Source organism: Panulirus ornatus, chromosome 2 (genome assembly GCF_036320965.1).
Source record: "Panulirus ornatus isolate Po-2019 chromosome 2, ASM3632096v1, whole genome shotgun sequence".
Classification (NCBI taxonomy): domain Eukaryota; kingdom Metazoa; phylum Arthropoda; class Malacostraca; order Decapoda; family Palinuridae; genus Panulirus; species Panulirus ornatus.
The window spans coordinates 43,952,952-43,977,939 of record NC_092225.1 but is presented as its reverse complement, the minus strand read 5'-3'; the positions used below and the strand labels follow the sequence as shown (position 1 = coordinate 43,977,939).

The window sequence follows — 24,988 nt, the reverse complement described above, 5'->3', positions numbered from 1 at the left end:
CTGGCAGCGGATGGAACCATGGAAGCGAAAGTGAATCATAGGGTGGAGGAGGGGGAGAGAATCCAGGGAGCCTTGAAGAATGTGTGGAAGTCGAGAACATTATCTCGGAAAGCAAAAATGGGTATGTTTGAAGGAATAGTGGTTCCAACAATGTTGTATGGTTGCGAGGCGTGGGCTATGGATAGAGTTGTGGGCAGGAGGGTGGATGTGCTGGAAATGAGATGTTTGAGGACAATATGTGGTGTGATGTGGTTTGATCGAGTAAGTAATGTAAGGGTAAGAGAGATGTGTGGAAATAAAAAGAGCGTGGTTGAGAGAGCAGAAGGTGTTTTGAAATAGTTTGGGCACATTGAGAGAATGAGTGAGGAAAGATTGACCAAGAGGATATCTGTGTCGGAGGTGGAGGAAACGAGGAGAAGTGGGAGACCAAATTGGAGGTGGAAAGATGGAGTGAAAAAGATTTAGTGTGATCGGGGCCTGAACATGCAGGAGGGTGAAAGGCGGGCAAGGAATAGAGTGAATTGGATCGATGTGGTATACCGGGGTTGACGTGCTGTCAGTGGATTGAATCAGGGCATGTGAAGCGTCTAGGGTAAACCAAGGAAAGTTGTGTGGGGCCTGGATGTGGAAAGGGAGCTGTGGTTTCGGGCATTATTGCATGACAGCTAGAGACTGAGTGTGAACGAATGGGGCCTTTGTTGTCTTTTCCTAGTGATACCTCGCACACATGAAGGGGGGGGGGGGGGGATGGTATTCCATGTGTGGCTAGGTGGCGATGTGAATGAATAAAGGCAGACAGTGTGAATTGTGTGCATGGGTATATATATATGTGTCTCTGTGTGTATATATATGTGTACATTGAGATGTATAGGTATGTATATTTGCGTGTGTGGACGTGCATGTAGATACATCGTGTATGGGGGTGGGTTGGGCCATTTCTTTCGTCTGTTTCCTTGCGCTACCTCGCAAACTCGGGAGACAGCGACAAAGAAAGTAAATATATATATATATATATATATATATATATATATATATATATATATATATATATATATATATATATATATATATATATATATATATATATATATATATATATATATATATATATATATATATATGGGAGATGTATAAAAGAAAGAGACAGGAGGTCAAGAAAAAGGTGCAAGAGGTGAAAAAAAGGGCAAATGAGAGTTGGGGTGAGAGAGTATCATTAAATTTTAGGGAGAATAAAAAGATGTTCTGGAAGGAGGTAAATAAAGTGCGTAAGACAAGGGAGCAAATGGGAACTTCAGTGAAGGGCGCAAATGGGGAGGTGATAACAAGTAGTGGTGATGTGAGAAGGAGATGGAGTGAGTATTTTGAAGGTTTGTTTGAATGTGTTTGATGATAGAGTTGCAGATATAGGGTGTTTTGGTCGAGGTGGTGTGCAAAGTGAGAGGGTTAGGGAAAATGATTTGGTAAACAGAGAAGACGGTAGTAAAAGCTTTGCGGAAGATGAAAGCCGGCAAGGCAGCAGGTTTGGATGGTATTGCAGTGGAATTTATTAAAAAAAGGGGTGACTGTATTGTTGACTGGTTGGTAAGGTTATTTAAAGTATGTATGACTCATGGTGAGGTGCCTGAGGATTGGCGGAATGCGTGCATAGTGCCATTGTACAAAGGCAAAGGGGGATAAGAGAGAGTGCTCAAATTACAGAAGTATAAGTTTGTTGAGTATTCCTGGGAAATTATATGGGAGGATATTGACTGAGAGGGTGAAGGCATGTACAGAGCCTCAGATTGGGGAAGAGCAGTGTGGTTTCAGAAGTGGTAGAGGATGTGTGGATCAGGTGTTTGATTTGAAGAATGTATGTGAGAAATACTTAGAAAAGCAAATGGATTTGTATGTAGCATTTATGGATCTGGAGAAGGCATATGATAGAGTTGATAGAGATGCTCTGTGGAAGGTATTAAGAATATATGGTGTGGGAGGCAAGTTGTTAGAATCAGTGAAAAGTTTTTATCGAGGATGTAAGGCATGTGTACGTGTAGGAAGAGAGGAAAGTGATTGGTTCTCAGTGAATGTAGGTTTGCGGCAGGGGATGTGTGATGTCTCCATGGTTGTTTAATTTGTATATGGATGGGGTTGTTAGGGAGGTGAATGCAAGAGTTTTGAAAAGAGGGGCAAGTATGAAGTCTGTTGTGGATGAGAGAGCTTGGGAAGTGATTCAGTTGTTCTTCGCTGATGACACAGCGCTAGTGGATGATTCATGTGAGAAACTGCAGAAGCTGGTGACTGAGTTTAGTAAAGTGTGTGAAAGAAGAAAGTTAAGAGCGAATGTGAATAAGAGCAAGGCTATTAGGTACAGTAGGGTTGAGGGCCAAGTCAATTGGGAGGTAAGTTTGAATGGAGAAAACTGGAGGAAGTAAAGTGTTTTAGATATCTGGGAGTGGATCTGGCAGCGGATGGAACCATGGAAGCGAAAGTGAATCATAGGGTGGAGGAGGGGGAGAGAATCCAGGGAGCCTTGAAGAATGTGTGGAAGTCGAGAACATTATCTCGGAAAGCAAAAATGGGTATGTTTGAAGGAATAGTGGTTCCAACAATGTTGTATGGTTGCGAGGCGTGGGCTATGGATAGAGTTGTGGGCAGGAGGGTGGACGTGCTGGAAATGAGATGTTTGAGGACAATATGTGGTGTGATGTGGTTTGATCGAGTAAGTAATGTAAGGGTAAGAGAGATGTGTGGAAATAAAAAGAGCGTGGTTGAGAGAGCAGAAGGTGTTTTGAAATAGTTTGGGCACATTGAGAGAATGAGTGAGGAAAGATTGACCAAGAGGATATCTGTGTCGGAGGTGGAGGAAACGAGGAGAAGTGGGAGACCAAATTGGAGGTGGAAAGATGGAATGAGAAAGATTTAGTGTGATCGGGGCCTGAACATGCAGGAGGGTGAAAGGCGGGCAAGGAATAGAGTGAATTGGATCGATGTGGTATACCGGGGTTGACGTGCTGTCAGTGGATTGAATCAGGGCATGTGAAGCGTCTAGGGTAAACCAAGGAAAGTTGTGTGGGGCCTGGATGTGGAAAGGGAGCTGTGGTTTCGGGCATTATTGCATGACAGCTAGAGACTGAGTGTGAACGAATGGGGCCTTTGTTGTCTTTTCCTAGTGATACCTCGCACACATGAAGGGGGGGGGGGATGGTATTCCATGTGTGGCTAGGTGGCGATGTGAATGAATAAAGGCAGACAGTGTGAATTGTGTGCATGGGTAGATATATATGTGTCTCTATGTGTATATATATGTGTACATTGAGATGTATAGGTATGTATATTTGCGTGTGTGGACGTGCATGTAGATACATCGTGTATGGGGGTGGGTTGGGCCATTTCTTTCGTCTGTTTCCTTGCGCTACCTCGCAAACTCGGGAGACAGCGACAAAGCAAGTAAATATATATATATATATATATATATATATATATATATATATATATATATATATATATATATATATATATATATATATATGGGAGATGTATAAAAGAAAGAGACAGGAGGTCAAGAAAAAGGTGCAAGAGGTGAAAAAAAGGGCAAATGAGAGTTGGGGTGAGAGAGTATCATTAAATTTTAGGGAGAATAAAAAGATGTTCTGGAAGGAGGTAAATAAAGTGCGTAAGACAAGGGAGCAAATGGGAACTTCAGTGAAGGGCGCAAATGGGGAGGTGATAACAAGTAGTGGTGATGTGAGAAGGAGATGGAGTGAGTATTTTGAAGGTTTGTTTGAATGTGTTTGATGATAGAGTTGCAGATATAGGGTGTTTTGGTCGAGGTGGTGTGCAAAGTGAGAGGGTTAGGGAAAATGATTTGGTAAACAGAGAAGAGGTAGTAAAAGCTTTGCGGAAGATGAAAGCCGGCAAGGCAGCAGGTTTGGATGGTATTGCAGTGGAATTTATTAAAAAAAGGGGTGACTGTATTGTTGACTGGTTGGTAAGGTTATTTAAAGTATGTATGACTCATGGTGAGGTGCCTGAGGATTGGCGGAATGCGTGCATAGTGCCATTGTACAAAGGCAAAGGGGATAAGAGAGAGTGCTCAAATTACAGAAGTATAAGTTTGTTGAGTATTCCTGGGAAATTATATGGGAGGATATTGACTGAGAGGGTGAAGGCATGTACAGAGCATCAGATTGGGGAAGAGCAGTGTGGTTTCAGAAGTGGTAGAGGATGTGTGGATCAGGTGTTTGATTTGAAGAATGTATGTGAGAAATACTTAGAAAAGCAAATGGATTTGTATGTAGCATTTATGGATCTGGAGAAGGCATATGATAGAGTTGATAGAGATGCTCTGTGGAAGGTATTAAGAATATATGGTGTGGGAGGCAAGTTGTTAGAATCAGTGAAAAGTTTTTATCGAGGATGTAAGGCATGTGTACGTGTAGGAAGAGAGGAAAGTGATTGGTTCTCAGTGAATGTAGGTTTACGGCAGGGGTGTGTGATGTCTCCATGGTTGTTTAATTTGTTTATGGATGGGGTTGTTAGGGAGGTGAATGCAAGAGTTTTGGAAAGAGGGGCAAGTATGAAGTCGGTTGGGGATGAGAGAGCTTGGGAAGTGAGTCAGTTGTTGTTCGGTGATGATACAGCGCTGGTGGCTGATTCATGTGAGAAACTGCAGAAGCTGGTGACTGAGTTTGGTAAAGTGTGTGAAAGAAGAAAGTTAAGAGTAAATGTGAGTAAGAGCAAGGTTATTAGGTACAGTAGGCTTGAGGGTCAAGTCTATTGGGAGGTGAGTTTGAATGGAGAAAAACTGGAGGAAGTGAAGTGTTTTAGATATATGGGAGTGGATCTGGCAGCGGATGGAACCATGGAAGCGAAAGTGGATCATAGGGTGGAGGAGGGGGCGAAAATTCTGGGGGTCTTGAAGAATGTGTGGAAGTCGAGAACATTATCTCGGAAAGCAAAAATGGGTATGTTTGAAGGAATTGTGGTTCCAACAATGTTGTATGGTTGCGAGGCGTGGGCTATGGATAGAGTTGTGCGCAGGAGGATGGATGTGCTAGAAATGAGATGTTTGAGGACAATGTGTGGTGTGAGGTGGTTTGATCGAGTAAGTAACGTAAGGGTAAGAGATATGTGTGGAAATAAAAAGAGCGTGGTTGAGAGAGCAAAAGAGGGTGTTTTGAAATGGTTCGGGCACATGGAGAGAATGAGTGAGGAAAGATTGACCAAGAGAATATATGTGTCGGAGGTGGAGGGAACGAGGAGAAGAGGGAGACCAAATTGGAGGTGGAAAGATGGAGTGAAAAAGATTTTGTGTGATCGGGGCCTGAACATGCAGGAGGGTGAAAGGAGGACAAGTAATAGAGTGAATTGGAGCGATGTGGTATACCGGGGTTGACGTGCTGTCAGTGGATTGAATCAAGGCATGTGAAGCGTCTGGGGTAAACCATGGAAAGCTGTGTAGGTATGTATATTTGCGTGTGTGGACGTATGTATATACATGTGTATGGGGGGGGTTGGGCCATTTCTTTCGTCTGTTTCCTTGCGCTACCTCGCAAACGCGGGAGACAGCGACAAAGTATAATAAAATATAAAATATATATATATATATTTATATATATATATATATATATATATATTTTTTTTTTTTTTTTTATACTTCTTTTATATATATATATATATATATATATATATATATATATATATATATATATATATATATATATATATATATATTTTTTTTTTTTTTTTTTTTTTTTTTTTTTTCATACTTTGTCGCTGTCTCCCGCGTATATATATATATATATATATATATATATATATATATATATATATATATATATATATATATATATATATATATATATATATATATATATATATATATATATATATATATATATATATATATATATATATATATATATATATATATATATATATATATATATATATATATATATATATATATATATATATATAAATATATATATATATATATATATATATATATATATATATATATATATATATATATATATATATATATATATATATATATATATATATATATATATATATATATATATATATATATATATATATATATATATATATATATATTTATTTACATACATATATTATATATATATATATATATATATATATATATATATATATATATATATATATATATATATATATATATATATATATATATATATATAGATTTTGTGTAATTTCCCAAGAATACTGAACAAACTTATACCTCTGTAATTTGAGCACTCACTCTTATCCCCTTTCCCTTTGTACAATGGCACTATGCACGCATTTAGCCAATCGTCAGGCACCTCTCCATGAATCATACATAAATTAAATAACCTTACCAAGCAGTCAACAATACAGTCACCCCCTTTTTTAATAAATCCCACTGCAATACCATCCAAACCTGCTGCCTTGCCGGCTTTCATCTTCCGCAAAGCTTTTACTACCTCTTCTCTGTTTACCAAATCATTTTCCCTAACCCTCTCACTTTGCACACCACCTCGACCAAAACACTCTATATCTGCCACTATATCATCAAACACTAACAACAAACCTGCAAAATACTCACTCCATCTCCTTCTCACATCACCACTACTTGTTATCACCTCCCCATTTCCCCCTTCACTGAAGTTCCCATTTGCTCCCTTGTCTTACGCACTTTATTTACCTCCTTCCAGACTATCTTTTTATCCTCCCTAAAATTTAATGATTCTCTCTCACCCCAACTCTCATTTGCCCTCTTTTTCACCTCTTGCACCTTTCTCTTGACCTCCTGTCTCTTTCTTTTATACCTCTCCCACTCATTTGCATTTTTTCCCTGCAAAAATCGTCCAAATGCCTCTCCCTTCTCTTTCACTAATAATCTTACTTCTTCATCCCACCACTCACTACCTTCTCTAATCAACCCACCTCCCACGCTTTTCATGCCACAAGCATCTTTTGCGCAAGCCATCACTGCTTCCTAAATACATTCCATTCTTCCCCGAGTCCCCTTACCTCCTTTGTTCTTACCTTTTTCCATTCTGTACTCAGTCTCTCCTGGTACTTCCTCACACAAGTCTCCTTCGAACGATCATTTACTCTCACCACCCTTTTCACCCCAACATTCTCTCTTGTTTTCTGAAAACCCATACAAATCTTCACCTTCGCCTCCACAAGATAATTATCGGATATCCCTCCAGTTGCACCTTTCAGCACATTAACATCCAAAAGTCTCTCTTTCGCGCGCCTGTCAATTAACACGTAATCCAGTAACGCTCTCTGGCCATCTCTCCTACTTACATTCGTATACTTATGTATATGTCGCTTTTTAAACCAGGTATTGCCAATCAATAGTCCTTTTTCAGCACCTAAATCTACAAGCTCTTCACCATTTCCATTTACAACACTGAACACCCCATGTATACCAATTATTTCCTCAATTGTGACATTACTCACCTTTGTATTCAAATCACCCATCACTATAACCCGGTCTTGTGCATTAAAACCACTAATACATTCATTCCTTTGCTCCCAAAACACTTGTCTCTCTTTATCTTTCTTTTCATGCCCAGGTGCATATGCACCAATAATCACCCATCTCTCTCCATCAACTTTCAGTTTTAACCATATTAATCTAGAATTTACTTTCTTACATTCTATCTCGCTTTTTAAACCAGGTATTCCCAGTCACCAGTCCTCTTTCAGCACATAAATCTACAAGTGAAAAGAGTGGTGAGAGTAAGTGAGCTTGGGAAGGATACTTGTGTGAGGAAGTACCAGGAGAGACTGAGTACAGAATGGAAAAAGGTGAGAACAAAGGAGGTAAGGGGAGTGTGGGAGGAATGGGATGTATTTAGGGAAGCAGTGGTGGCTTGCGCAAAAGATGCTTGTGGCATGAGAAGCGTGGGAGGTGGGTTGATTAGAAAAGGTAGTGAGTGGTGGGATGAAGAAGTAAGATTATTTGTGAAAGAGAAGAGAGAGGCATTTGAAGGATTTTTGCAGGGAAAAAATGCAAATGAGTGGGAGAGGTATAAAAGAAAGAGGCAGGAGGTAAAGAAAAAGGTGCAGGAGGTGAAAAAAGGGCAAATGAGAGTTGGGGTGAGAGAGTATCATTAAATTTCAGTGAGAATAAAAATATGTTTTGGAAGGAGGTAAATAAAGTGCGTAAGACAAGGGAGCAAATGGGAACTTCAGTGAAGGGGGCTAACGGGGATGTGATAACAAGTAGTGGTGATGTGAGAAGGAGATGGAGTGAGTATTTTGAAGGATCGTTGAATGTGTTTGATGATAGAGTGGCAGATATAGCGTGTTTTGGTCGAGGTGGTGTGCAAAGTCAGAGGGTCAGGGAAAATGATTTGGTAAATAGAGAAGAGGTAGTAAAAAGCTTTACGGAAGATGAAAGCCGGCAAAGCAGCAGGTTTGGATGGTATTGCAGTGGAATTTATTAAGAAAGTGGTGACTGTATAGATGGCTGGTTGGTAAGGTTATTTATTGTATGTATGATTCATGGTGAGGTGTCTGAGGATTGGCGGAATTCTTTCATAGTGCCATTGTACAAAGGGAAAGGGGATAAGAGTGAGTGCTCAAATTACAGAGGTATAAGTTTGTTGGAGGTTTGTATGTTCTATGAAGGTGCGTGTTCATATGCACTTTATTCGTATTCATATACCTCTGCGTTGTACAGTTAGGTTCGGTAAAACGCTATCAGCCTGCTATGTGCGTCTGTTCGGAAATAACCGGTATAGACCCCGTTGCTCACCATTGTGAGACGAACGGTATTCGAGTACTTAGTATTTCGAATAGTTGTTTCCTATTATACAGTCCCATAGCCTAGCGGTTAGCATGCCTGCCTCTTGCACAGGGGTCCCGGGTTCGATCCTGGCTGTTGGAGGTTTGTATGTTCTATGAAGGTGCGCGTTCATATGCACTTTATTCGTATTCATATACCTCCGCGTTGTACAGTTAGGTTCGGTAAAACGCTATCAGCTGGCTATGTGCGTCCGTTCGGAAATGACCGGTATAGACCCCGTTGCTCTCCATTGTAAGACGAAGGGTATCCGAGTACTTAGTATTTCGAATAGTTGTTTCCTATTATACAGTCCCATAGCCTATCTGTTAGCATGCCTGCCTCTTGCACAGGGGTCCCGGGTTCGATCCTGGCTGTTAGAGGTTTGTATATGATATATATATATATATATATATATATATATATATATATATATATATATATATATTTTTTTTTTTTGTTTTGTTTTGTCGCTGTCTCCCGCGTTTGCTAGGTAGCGCAAGGAAACAGACGAAAGAAATGGCCCAACCCACCCCCATACACATGTATATACATACGTCCACACACGCAAAATATACATATATATATATATATATATATATATATATATATATATATATATATATATATATATATATATATATATATATATATATATGTATATATATATATATATATATATTTTTTTTTTTTTGCTTTGTCGCCGTCTCCCGCGTATATATATATATATATATATATATATATATATATATATATATATATATATATATATATATATATATATATATATATATATATACACACTCGTACATATTCATTCATACATGCTGCCTTCATCCATTCTCGTTACTACCCCACCACACACGAGATATCATCTCCCTCCCCTTTTCTCCACTGGGGCAGAGCTAGGAACAGACAAAAAGTGCAACATTCGTTCACACTTACTTTCTGGTTGTCATGTGTAATGCACCGAAACCATAGCTCCCTTTCCACATTTAGGCCCGCAGACCTTTCCATGGTCTACCCCAGACGCTTCACATGCCCTGGTTCAATTTCTTGACATCACGTCGACCCAGGTATACCACATCGTTCCAATTCACTGTATTCCTTGCATGCCTTTAACCTTCCTGTATGTTCAGGCTTCGATCACTCAAAATCTTTTTTACTCTATCTTTCCACCTCCAGTTTGGTTTCCCGCTTCGTCTTCTTCCCTCCACCTTTGACACTTATATCGTCTTTATTGATATTCATTCACTCATTCTCTCCATGTGTCTAAACCATTTTAACACACCCTCTTCTGCTCTCTCAACCGCACTCTTTTTATTACCACACATCTCTCTTAACCTTTCATTACTTACTAGATCAAACCACCTCACACTATATATTTTCCCTCAAACATTTCATTTCCAACATATCCACCCTCCTCCGCACAACCCTAAAGCCCATAGATCGCAACCATATAACATTGTTGGAACCACTATTCCTTGAAACATACCCAATTTTTGCTCTACGAGATAACGTTCTCGCCTTCCACACATTCTTCAACGCTTCCATAACCTTGGCCCCCTCCCAAACCTGTGACTCACTTCCGCTTCAATGATTTCATCTACTGTGAAATCCACTCCCAAATATCTAAAACACTTCATTTCCTTTAGTTTTTCTCCATTCAAACTTATCTCCCAAGTAGCTCGTTCCTTAACCCTACTGAGCCCAATAACCTTTCTCTTATTCACATTTACTCTCAACTTTCTTCTTTCACACACTTTACCAATATAACTAACATATAAAACTTACAGATATAGTTATAAAAAAGAACGCTAATATTATTCAAAGATCCTGCAAAAATTCCGAAAATGGAAAAAGAAATCTTTAAGGTACCATTCTTATTGCAAAGATATTCATGTCCAGTCCTGTGCAATAGGTGCTAGTGGCGGAGGAGGCGCTGAAGAAAGTGCTGAAGGGTGGTTATTCATTAATTGACTTCGAGAACTACATTGCCATCATCATTGCTGCCCACTACACTGATGTCTATGGCAACACACCCTTCTTCGTCAGCAAGAAAGGCTTTGCTGTGATATCTTCTTATGGTTGGAGCTTCAGGTATGTATATTCCAAGAACAATGGCAACGGTCACACATCACAATACGAATAATTATAAGCGTTTCAATTATTGAATTTTCATTGGCATACTCCTCGATTTTAGAGAGTTATTTGGTAGCCCATGCTAGGATGTCGGAGAAAACGTTGCTGACCTAGAGATATTAAGTCACAACTCGTTTCCAATTCGCATAGATAGGCCTCAGAACACTTCAGCTACATTTGTGGGGTTAAGATTTGTGCACAATAATATGGTCTGTGCACTGTGCGTATCTATCAAAACAGAATGAGCCCAAGTTCATGATTATAGTATTACATCGCTCTTACCCTTTACTGTCTCCAGAAAAGGCGCCCCGTTCTACCTTCGCTTTAGCCAGTTAATGCACCGGCTGGAAGATGCAGGCATTGTGAATCATTGGATACAAGACACATTAGACAGGCGCGTGAGACAGATCAGGAAAGCGACCGATCTTAAACCTCAGGCCAACCAAAGGATTGTATCACAGGTATATATAATATGATAGTGTCTTGATCTTTGTCATTATATGAAATACGTAACGGTATATTTGGTTGCACACACAGGCAAACACACACACACATATAAAAACATTTATATATATATATATAACATTTATATATATATATATATATATATATATATATATATATATATATATATATATATATATATATATATATATATATATATATATATATATATATATATATATATATATATATATATATATATATATATATATATATATATATATACATATATATATATATATATATATATATATATATATATATATATATATATATATATATATATATATATATATATATATATATATATATATATATATATATATATATATATATATATATATATATATATATATATATATATATATATATATATATATATATATATATATATTATATATATATATATATATATATATATATATATATATATATATATATATATATATATATATATATATATATATATATATATATATATATATATATTTATTTATTATACTTTGTCGCTGTCTCCCGCGTTTGCGAGGTAGCGCAAGGAAACAGACGAAAGAAATGGCCCAGCCCCCCCCCCCCATACACATGTATATACATACGTCCACACACGCAAATATACATACCTACACAGCTTTCCATGGTTTACCCCAGACGCTTCACATGCCTTCATTCAATCCACTGACAGCACGTCAACCCCGGTATACCACATCGCTCCAATTCACTCTATTCCTTGCCCTCCTTTCACCCTCCTGCATGTTCAGGCCCCGATCACACAAAATCTTTTTCACTCCATCTTTCCACCTCCAATTTGGTCTCCCACTTCTCCTCGTTCCCTCCACCTCCGACATATATATCTTCTTGGTCAATCTTTCCTAACTAATTCTCTCCATGTGACCAAACCATTTCAAAACACTATCTTCTGCTCTCTCAACCACGCTCTTTTATTTCTACACATCTCTCCTACCCTTACATTACTTACCCGATCAAACCACCTCACACCAAATATTGTCCTCAAACATCTCATTTCCAGCACATCCACCCTCCTGCGCACAACTCTATCCATAGCCCACGCCTCGCAACCATAAAACATTGTTGGAACCACTATTTGTTCAAACATAACCATTTTTGCTTTTCGAGATAATGTTCTCGACTTCCACACATTCTTCAAGGCTCCCAGGATTTTAGCCCCCTCCCCCACCCTATGATCTACTTCCGCTTCCATGGTTACATCCGCTGCCAGATCCACTCTCAGATATCTAAAAAACTTTACTTCCAGTTTTTTCCATTCAAACTTACCTCCCAATTGACTTAACCCTGAACCCTACTATGCATAATAACCTTGCTCTTATTCACATTTACTCTTAACTTTCTTCTTTCACACACTTTACCAAATTCAGTCACCAGCTTCTGCAGTTTCTCACATGAATCAGCCACCAGCGCTGTATCATCAACGAACAAAAACTGACTCACTTCCCAAGCTCTCTCATCACCAACAGACTGCATACTTGCCCCTCTTTCCAAAACTCTTGCACTCACCTCCCTAACAACCCCATCCATAAACTAATTAAACAACCATGGAGACATCACACACCCCTGCCGCAAACCTACATTCACTGAGAACAAATCACTTTCCTCTCTTCCTACACGTTCACATGCCTTACATCCTCGATAAAAACTTTTCATTGCTTATGCCTTCTCCAGATCAAATAAATGCTACATGCAAATCCATTTGTTTTTCTAAGTATTTCTCACATACATTCTTCAAAGCAAACACCTGATCCACACATCCTCTACCACTTCTGAAACCACACTGCTCTTCCCCAATCTGATGCTCTGTACATGGCTTCACCCTCTCAATCAATACCCTCCCATATAACTTACCAGGAATACTCAACAAACTTATACCTCTGTAATTTGAGCACCCACTCTTATCCCCTTTCCGTTTGTCCAATGGCACTATGCACGCATTCCGCCAATCCTCAGGCACCTCACCATGAGTCATACATACATTAAATAACCTTACCAACCAGTCAACAATACAGTCACCCTCTTTTTTATTAAATTCCACTGCAATACCATCCAAACATGCTGCCTTGCCGGCTTTCATCTTCCGCAAAGCTTTTACTACCTCTTCTCTGTTTACCAAATCATTTTCCCTAACCCTCTCACTTTGCACACCACCTCGACCAAAACACCCTATATCTGCCACTTTATCATCAAACACATTCAAGAAACTTTTAAAATACTCACTCCATCTCCTTCTTACATCACCACTACTTGTTATCACCTCCCCATTAGCCCCCTTTGCTGAAGTTCCCATTTGCTCCCTTGTCTTACGCTCTTAATTTACCTCCTTCCAGAACATCTTTTCATTCTCCCTAAAATTTAATGATACTCTCTCACCCCAACTCTCATTTGCCCTCTTTTTCACCTCTTGCACCTTTCTCTTTACCTCCTGTCTCTTTCTTTTATACATCTCCCACTCAATTGCATTTTTTCCCTGCAAAAATCGTCCAAATGCCTCTCTCTTCTGTTTCATTAATAATCGTACTTCTTGATCCCACCACTCACTACCCTTTCTACTTAACCCACCTCCCACGCTTCTCATGCCACAAGCATCTTTTGCGCAATCCATCACTGATTCCCTAAATACGTTCCATTCCTCCCCCACTCCCCTTACCTCCTTTGTTCTCACCTTTTTCAATTCTGTACTCAGTCTCTCCTGGTACTTCCTCACACAAGTCTCCTTCCCAAGCTCACTTACTCTCACCACCCTCTTCATCCCAACATTCTCTCTTCTTTTCTGAAAAACCATACAAATCTTTACCTTCGCCTCCAGAAGATAATGATCAGACATCCCTCCAGTTGCACCTCTCAGCACATTAACATCCAAAAGTCTCTCTTTCGCGAGCCTGTCAATTAACATGTAATCCAATAACGCTCTCTGGCCATCTCTCCTACTTACATACGTATACTTATATATATCTCTCTTTTTAAACCAGGTATTCCCAATCACCAGTCCTTTTTCAGCACATAAATCTACAAGCTCCTCACCATTTCCATTTACAACACTGAACACTCCATGTATACCAATTATTCCCTCAACTGCCACATTACTCACCTTTGCATTCAAATCACCCATCACTATAACCCGGCCCTGTGCATCAAAACCACTAACACACTCATTCAGCTGCTCCCAAAACACATGCCTCTCATGATCTTTCTTCTCATGCCCAGGTGCAAATACACCAATAATCACCCATCTCTCTCCATCAATTTTCAGTTTTACCCATATCAATCTAGAATTTATTTTCTTACATTAAATCACATACTCCCACAACTCCTGTTTCAGGAGTAGTGCTACTCCTTCCCTTGCTCTTGTCCTCTCACTAACCCCTGACTAACCCCATACTCCGTGGGGATAGGGGAGAAAGAATACTTTCCACGTATTCTCTGCGTGTCGTAGAAGGCGACTAAAAGGGGAGGGATTGTGGGGTTGTAAATCCTCCCCTCTAGTTTTTTTTTTAATTTTCCAGAAGAAGGAACAGAGAACGGGGCCAGGTGAGGATATTCCCTGAAAGACCCAGTCCTCTGTTCTTAACGCTACCTCGATAACGCGGAAAATGGCGAATAGTTTGCAAGAAAAAGAAAATATATATATATATATATATATATATATATATATATATATATATATATATATATATATATATATATATATATCTATATCTTTCTTTTTTCTTTCAAACTCATTGCCATTTCCCGCGTTCGCCAGGTAGCGTTAAGAACAGAGAACTGGGCTTTGAGGGAATATCCTCACCTGGCCCCCTTCTCTGTTCCTTCTTTTGGAAAATTAAAAAAAAAAAAAATGATGAGAGGGGAGGATTTCTAGACCCCCGCTCCCTCCTCTTTTAGTCGCCATCTACGGCACGTAGGGAACACGTGGGAAGCATTCTTTCTCCCGTATCCCCAGGGATAATATATATATATATATATATATATATATATATATATATATATATATATATATATATATATATATATATATATATATATATATGTGTATATATATACATATATATATATATATATATATATATATATATATATATATATATATATATATATATATATATATATATATATATATATATATATATATATATATATATATATATATATATATATATATATATATATATATATATTTTTTTTTTTTTTTTTTTATACTTTGTCGCTGTCTCCCGCGTTTGCGAGGTAGCGCAAGGAAACAGACGAAAGAAATGGCCCAAACCCCCCCCCCCCCCATACACATGTACATACGTCCACACACGCAAATATACATACCTACACAGCTTTCCATGGTTTACCCCAGACGCTTCACATGCCTTGATTCAATCCACTGACAGCACGTCAACCCCTGTATACCACATCGCTCCAATTCACTCTATTCCTTGCCCTCCTTTCACCCTCCTGCATGTTCAGGCCCCGATCACACAAAATCTTTTTCACTCCATCTTTCCACCTCCAATTTGGTCTCCCTCTTCTCCTCGTTCCCTCCACCTCCGACACATATATCCTCTTGGTCAATCTTTCCTCACTCATTCTCTCCATGTGCCCAAACCATTTCAAAACACCCTCTTCTGCTCTCTCAACAACGCTCTTTTTATTTCCACACATCTCTCTTACCCTTACGTTACTTACTCGATCAAACCACCTCACACCACACATTGTCCTCAAACATCTCATTTCCAGCACATCCATCCTCCTGCGCACATCTCTATCCATAGCCCACGCCTCGCAACCATACAACATTGTTGGAACCACTATTCCTTCAAACATACCCATTTTTGCTTTCCGAGATAATGTTCTCGACTTCCACACATTTTTCAAGGCTCCCAAAATTTTCGCCCCCTCCCCCACCCTATGATCCACTTCCGCTTCCATGGTTCCATCCGCTGACAGATCCACTCCCAGATATCTAAAACACTTCACTTCCTCCAGTTTTTCTCCATTCAAACTCACCTCCCAATTGACTTGACCCTCACCCCTACTGTACCTAATAACCTTGCTCTTATTCACATTTACTCTTAACTTTCTTCTTCCACACACTTTACCAAACTCAGTCACCAGCTTCTGCAGTTTCTCACATGAATCAGCCACCAGCGCTCTATCATCAGCGAACAACAACTGACTCACTTCCCAAGCTCTCTCATTCCCAACAGACTTCATACTTGCCCCTCTTTCCAGGACTCTTGCATTTACCTCCCTAACAACCCCATCCATAAACAAATTAAACAACCATGGAGACATCACACACCCCTGCCGCAAACCTACATTCACTGAGAACCAATCACTTTCCTCTCTTCCTACACGTACACATGCCTTACATCCTCGATAAAAACTTTTCACTGCTTCTAACAACTTGCCTCCCACACCATATATTCTTAATACCTTCCACAGAGCATCTCTATCAACTCTATCATATGCCTTCTCCAGATCCATAAATGCTACATACAAATCCATTTGCTTTTCTAAGTATTTCTCACATACATTCTTCAAAGCAAACACCTGATCCACACATCCTCTACCACTTCTGAAACCGCACTGCTCTTCCCCAATCTGATGCTCTGTACATGCCTTCACCCTCTCAATCAATACCCTCCCATATAATTTACCAGGAATACTCAACAAACTTATACCTCTGTAATTTGAGCACTCACTCTTATCCCCTTTGCCTTTGTACAATGGCACTATGCACGCATTCCGCCAATCCTCAGGCACCTCACCATGAGTCATACATACATTAAATAACCTTACCAACCAGTCAACAATACAGTCACCCCCTTTTTTAATAAATTCCACTGCAATACCATCCAAACCTGCTGCCTTGCCGGCATATATATATATATATATATATATGGGAGCGGGTGGCTGGAAATCCTCCCCTCTCGTTTTTTTCAATTTTCCAAAAGAAGGAACAGAGAAGGGGGCCAGGTGAGGATGTTCCCTCAAAGGCCCATTCCTCTGTTCTTAACGCTACCTCGCTGACGTGGGAAATGGCGAATAGTACGAAATAAAAAGAAAAGAAAGATATATATATATATATATATATATATATATATATATATATATATATATATATATATATATATATATATATATATATATATATATATATATATATTTATATATATATTTTTTTTTTTTTTTTTTTTGCTTTGTCGCTGTCTCCCGCGTTTGCGAGGTAGCGCAAGGAAACAGACGAAAGAAATGGCCCAACCCACCCCAATACACATGTATATACATACGTCCACACACGCAAATATACATACCTACACAGCTTTCCATGGTTTACCCCAGACGCTTCACATGCCCTGATTCAATCCACTGACAGCATATCAGCCCCGGTATTCCACATCGCTCCAATTCACTCTATTCCTTGCCCTCCTTTCACCCTCCTGCATGTTCAGGCCCCGATCACACAAAATCTTTTTCACTTTAATCTTTCCACCTCCAATTTGGTCTCCCTCTTTTCCTCGTTCCCTCCACCTCCGACACATATATCCTCTTGGTCAATCTTTCCTCACTCATTCTCTCCATGTGCCCAAACCAATTCAAAACACCCTCTTCTGCTCTCTCAACCACGCTCTTTTTATTTCCACACATCTCTCTTACCCTTACGTTATTTACTCTATCAAACCACCTCACACCACACATTGTCCTCAAACATCTCATTTCCAGCACATCCATCTTCCTGCGCACAACTCTATCCATAGCCCACGCCTCGCAACCATACAACATTGTTGGAACCACTATTCCTTCTAACATACCCATTTTTGCTTTCCGAGATATTGTTCTCGACTTCCACACATTCTTCAAGGCTCCCAGAATTTTCGCCCCCTCCCCCACCCTATCATCCACTTCCGCTTCCATGGTTCCATCCGCTGCCAGATCCACTCCCAGATATCTAAAACACTTCACTTCCTCCAGTTTTTCTCCATTCAAACTCACCTCCCAATTGACTTGACCCTCAACCCTACTGTACCTAATAACCTTGCTCTTATTCACATTTACTCTTAACTTTCTTCTTTCACACACTTTACCAAACTCAGCCACCAGTTTCTGCAGTTTCTCACATGAATCAGCCACCAGCGCTGTATCATCAGCGAACAACAACTGACTCACTTCCCAAGCTCTCTCATCCCCAACAGACTTCATACTTGCCCCTCTTTCCAAAACTATTGCTTTTACCTCCCTAGCAATCCCATCCATAAACAAATTAAACAACCATGGAGACATCACACACCCCTGCCGCAAACCTACATTCACTGAGAACCAATCACTTTCCTCTCTTCCTACACGTACACATGCCTTACATCTTCGATAAAAACTTTTAACTGCTTCTAACAACTTGCCTCCCACACCATATATTCTTAATACCTTCCACAGAGCATCTCTATCAACTCTATCATATGCCTTCTCCAGATCCATAAATGCTATATACAAATCCATTTGCTTTTCTAAGTATTTCTCACATACATTCTTCAAAGCAAACACCTGATCCACACATCCTCTACCACTTCTGAAACCACACTGCTCTTCCCCAATCTGATGCTCTGTACATGCCTTCACCCTCTCAATCAATACCCTCCTATATAATTTACCAGGAATACTCAACAAACTTATACCTCTGTAATTTGAGCACTCACTCTTATCCCCTTTGCCTTTGTACAATGGCACTATGCACGCATTCCGCCAATCCTCAGGCACCTCACCATGAGTCATACATACATTAAATAACCTTACCAACCAGTCAACAATACAGTCACCCCCTTTTTTAATAAATTCCACTGCAATACCATCCAAACCTGCTGTCTTGCCGGCTTTCATCTTCCGCAAAGCTTTTACTACGTCTTCTCTGTTTACCAAATCATTTTCCCTATCCATCTCACTTTGCACACCACCTCGACCAAAACACCCTATATCTGCCACTCTATCATCAAACACATTCAACAAACCTTCAAAATACTCACTCCATATCCTTCTCACATCACCACTACTTGTTATCACCTCCCCATTTGCGCCCTTCACTGAAGTTCCCATTTGCTCCCTTGTCTTACGCACTTTATTTACCTCCTTCCAGAACATCTTTTTATTCTCCCTTAAATTTAATGATACTCTCTCACCCCAACTCTCATTTGCCCTTTTTTTCACCTCTTGCACCTTTCTCTTGACCTCCTGTCTCTTTCTTTTATACGTCTCCCACTCAATTGCATTTTTTCCCTGCAAAAATCGTCCAAATGCCTCTCTCTTCTCTTTCACTAATACTCTTACTTCTTCATCCCACCACTCACTACCCTTTCTAATCAAATCACCTTCCACTCTTCTCATGCCACAGGCATGTTTTGCGCAATCTATCACTGATTCCCTAAATACATCCTATCCCTCCCCCACTCCCCTTACTTCCATTGTTCTCACCTTTTTCCATTCTGTACTTAGTCTCTCCTGGTACTTCCTCACACAAGTCTCCTTCCCAAGCTCACTTACTCTCACCACCCTCTTCACCCCAACAGCCACTCTTTTTTTCTGAAAACCCATACAAATCTTCACCTTAGCCTCCACAAGATAATGATCAGATATCCCTCCAGTTGCACCTCTCAGCACATTAACATCCAAAACTCTCTCTTTCGCGCGCCTGTCAATTAACACGTAATCCAATAACGCTCTCTAGCCATCTCTCCTACTTACATAAGTATACTTATGTATACCTCGCTTTTTAAACCAGGTATTCCCAATCATCAGTCCTTTTTCAGCACATAAATCTACAAGCTCTTCACCATTTCCATTTACAACACTGAACACCCCATGTATACCAATTATTCCCTCAACTGCCACATTACTCACCTTTGCATTCAAATCACCCAACACTATAACCCGGTCTCGTGCATCAAAACCACTAACACACTCATTCAGCTGCTCCCAAAACACTTGCGTCTCATGATCTTTCTTCTCATGCCCAGGTGCATATGCACCAATAATCACCCATCTCTCTCCATCAACTTTCAGTTTTACCCATATTAATCGAGAATTTACTTTCTTACATTCTATCACATACTCCCACAACTCCTGTTTCAGGAGTACTGCTACTCCTTCCCTTGCTCTTGTCCTCTCACTAACCCCTGACTTTACTCACAAGACATTCCCAAACCACTCTTCCCCTTCACCCTTGAGCTTCGTTTCACTCAGAGCCAAAACATCCAGGTTCCTTTCCTCAAACATACTACCTATCTCTCCTTTTTTCACATCTTGGTTACATCCACACACATTTAGGCACCCCAATCTGAGCCTTCGAGGAGGATGAGCACTCCCCGCGTGACTCCTTCTTCTGTTTCCCATTTTAGAAAGTTAAAAAAAATACAAGGAGGGGAGGATTTCTGGCCCCCCGCTCCCGTCCCCTCTAGTCGCTTTCTACGACACGCGAGTAATGCGTGGGAAGTATTCTTTCACCACTGTCCCCAGGGATAATATACATATATATATATATATACACATACACACACATACACACACACACGCACATATACACACACACACACACATACATATATATACATATGAAAAATGTAAGAAACAATTTAGAAAACTATATAAATATATATATATTATCCCTGAGGATAGGGGAGAAAGAATACTTCCCACGTATTCCCTGCGTATCGTAGAAGGCGACTAAATGGGGAGGGAGCGGGGTGCTGGAAATCTTCCCCTCTCGTTTTTTTCAACTTTCCAAAAGAAGGAACAGAGAAGGGGGCCAGGTGAGGATATTCCCTCAAAGGCCCAGTCCTCTGTTCTTAATGCTACCTCGCTAACACGGAAAATGGTGAATAGTTTGAAAGATATATATATATATATATATATATATATATATATATATATATATATATATATATATATATATATATTGGAAGGGATCACAATTGTGCGCGTGATCAAGATATTCCTATGAATCCACGGGGAAAATGAAACACGAAAAGTTCCCAAGTGCACTTTCGTGTAATAATCACATCATCAGGGGAAATCAAGAGAGAAATATAACAGTCTCTTGATATACATCGATGTATATCAACTGACTGTTATATTTCTCTCTTTTGTCTCATAGGAATATATATATATATATATATATATATATATATATATATATATATATATATATATATATATATATATATATATATTTTTCTTTTTTTTTTGCTTTGTCGCTGTCTCCCGCGTTTGCGAGGTAGCGCAAGGAAACAGACGAAAGAAATGGCCCAACCCACCCCCATACACATGTATATACATACGTCCACACACGCAAATATACATACCTACGCAGCTTTCCATGGTTCACCCCAGACGCTTCACATGCACTGATTCAATCCACTGGCAGCACGTCAACCCCGGTATACCACATCGATCCAATTCACTCTATTCCTTGCCCTCCTTTCACCCTCCTGCATGTTCAGGCCCCGATCACACAAAATCTTTTTCACTCCATCTTTCCACCTCCAATTTGGTCTCCCACTTCTCCTCGTTCCCTCCACCTCCGACACATATATCCTCTTGGTCAATCTTTCCTCACTCATTCTCTCCATGTGCCCAAACCATTTCAAAACACCCCCTTCTGCTCTCTCAACCACGCTCTTTTTATTTCCACACATCTCTCTTACCCTTACGTTACTTACTCGATCAAACATCTCATTTCCAGCACATCCATCCTCCTGCGCAAAACTCTATCCATAGCCCACGCCTCGCTACCATACAACATTGTTGGAACCACTATTCCTTCAAACATACACATTTTTGCTTTCCGAGATAATGTTCTCGACTTCCACACATTCTTCAAGGCTCCCAGGATTTTCGCCCACTCCCCCACCCTATGATCTACTTCCGCTTCCATGGTTCCATCCGCTGCCACATTCACTCCCAGATATCTAAAACACTTTACTTCCTCTAGTTTTTTTCCATGAAAACTTACCTCCCAATTGACTTGACCCTCAACCCTACTGTACCTAATTACCTTACTCTTATTCACATTTACCCTTGACTTTCTTCTTTCACACACTTTACCAAACTCAGTCACCAGCTTCTGCAGTTTCTCACATGAATCAGCCACCATGGCTGTATCATCAGCGAACAACAACTGACTCACTTCCCAAGCTCTCTCATCCCCAACAGACTTCATACCTTCCCCTCTTTCCAAAACTCTTACATTTACCTCCCTAACAACCCCATCCATAAGCAAATTAAACAACCATGGAGACATCACCCTCCCCTGCCGCAAACCTACATTCACTGAGAACCAATCACTTTCCTCTCTTCCTACACGTACACATATATATATAATATATATATATTTATAATATATATATATTTATATATATATTTGGTAAAGTGTGTGAAAGAAGAAAGTTAAGAGTAAATGTGAATAAGAGCAAGGTTATTAGGTACAGTAGGGTTGAGGGTCAATTCAATTGGGAGGTGAGTTTGAATGGAGAAAAACTGGAGGAAGTGAAGTGTTTTAGATATCTGGGAGTGGATCTGGCAGCGGATGGAACCATGGAAGCGGAAGTGGATCATAGGGTGGGGGAGGGGGCGAAAATTCTGGGGGCCTTGAAGAATGTGTGGAAGTCGAGAACATTATCTCGGAAAGCAAAAATGGGTATGTTTGAAGGAATAGTGGTTCCAACAATGTTGTACGGTTGCGAGGCATGGACTATGGATAGAGTTGTGCGCAGGAGGATGGATGTGCTGGAAATGAGATGTTTGAGGACAATGTGTGGTGTGAGGTGGTTTGATCGAGTAAGTAACGTAAGGGTAAGAGAGATGTGTGGAAGTAAAAAGAGCGTGGTTGAGAGAGCAGAAGAGGGTGTTTTGAAATGGTTTGGTCACATGAAGAGAATGAGTGAGGAAAGATTGACCAAGAGGATATATGTGTCGGAGGTGGAGGGAACGAGGAGAAGAGGGAGACCAAATTGTAGGTGGAAAGATGGAGTGAAAAAGATTTTGTGTGATCGGGGCCTGAACATGCAGGAGGGTGAAAGGAGGGCAAAGAATAGAGTGAATTGGAGCGATGTGGTATACCGGGGTTGAGGTGCTGTCAGTGGATTGAATCAAGGCATGTGTATGGGGGTGGGTTTGGCCATTTCTTTCGTCTGTTTCCTTGCGCTACCTCGCAAACGCGGGAGACAGCGACAAAGCAAAAAAAGAAAAGAAAAAGAAAAAATATATATATATGTATATATACATATATATATATATATATATATATATATATATATATATATATATATATATATATATATATGTATATATATATATATATATATATATATATATATATATAAATATATATATATATATATATATATATATATATATATATATATATATATATATATATATATATATATATATATATATATATATATATATATATATATACGTGTGTTTTTGTTGGTGTATGATTCAGGTTATTGGTAGCTTAAGGAACATGAATTATTTTCATAAGTTCATCGTCTTTACTAATTTTCACGAATCTCCCATGACTCATACGTTATTCGATTTACAGAAATGTAAAGTCCAGAAAATCTTCATGAATAGACACCTTAAGTTTGTAAGCCTTGTTTTTGATATCTCACTTTATCAGTCATTCAGTTGACAAAAGACATATGTTCATGTTTTGGAATATAAAACAAAAAAGTAGGCGCTAATACCCTGTATGGCGAAGTGTCATATGATCCCATTTGAAAATCGTTATCAAAAATTCTTATTTGGTACACCCAGGGAGGGCGGTAGGGACATCTTCCTTTACATGTATTAGAGGTATACTTTTCTTTTGATAGGAGGATAATATCCGGGTTGTGCTGGGTTTGCAACACCTGCAAGGTGCCTTCTACCTCCTGCTGCTGGGTTCCGGCGTCTCCATCATCGTACTTATAGGGGAGAACCTGGCTCCTCAGCACTCCAAATTGTCGTAAAGCTTTTGAAAGCGTTCTCTGAACTCTGATGACTAGTGATGATTCTGAAAATATATAAATAAATATATAATTCTTATTTTAGCTTTAAGAAGGTATTCTGTAAACACAGCCCGCAGACTGTTCTAGCGAGTTTTTGATTACGATGTTCTTAATCGTTTTGTTATTTCTTTAGGCTACATATACATTAAAAGTAAGGAAACTGGAGTGATATGAAATTTTCACTAAAAGGGAAAAGTATAAGATCCTTTGTATCAAAGGGAAGTTTGAGCTTAACTTTATAAAATGATTCCTTTTCCAACTTACGAGACTTATCAATGAAAGATCTAGAATTCTTATAATATAAGTTGGTAAAGAAATCATATTTTAGAGTTAACTCCAAATATCCTCTTGATGCCAACAACCCTTTAGTTCTCCCAGTTAGTGATTATCTTATGTCACTGCCCAACTTGCTTGAAACCATGAATGTGAATGTGGCCTTCAGCAATAAAGACACTATCAAGAATATCTTAATCAAAATCTCGCAATCAGGTCATTAGAG

At 39.3% G+C, this 24,988-nt stretch overlaps 1 protein-coding gene across 1 annotated transcript in view; it reads left to right on the top strand.

The window, feature by feature from the left end:
• The window catches only part of LOC139756230 (glutamate receptor ionotropic, delta-1-like), a 285,085-nt gene extending 260,389 nt beyond the window's left edge, over positions 1 to 24,696 (top strand). Inside the window, exons 6-8 of the mRNA XM_071675391.1 lie at positions 10,710 to 10,888; positions 11,229 to 11,391; positions 24,316 to 24,696. Coding sequence (XP_071531492.1) covers positions 10,710 to 10,888; positions 11,229 to 11,391; positions 24,316 to 24,450 — 477 coding nt within the window. The 3' untranslated portion in view covers positions 24,451 to 24,696. The remainder of the gene's footprint in view (positions 1 to 10,709; positions 10,889 to 11,228; positions 11,392 to 24,315) is intronic.
• Positions 24,697 to 24,988: the final 292 nt, after the last annotated feature.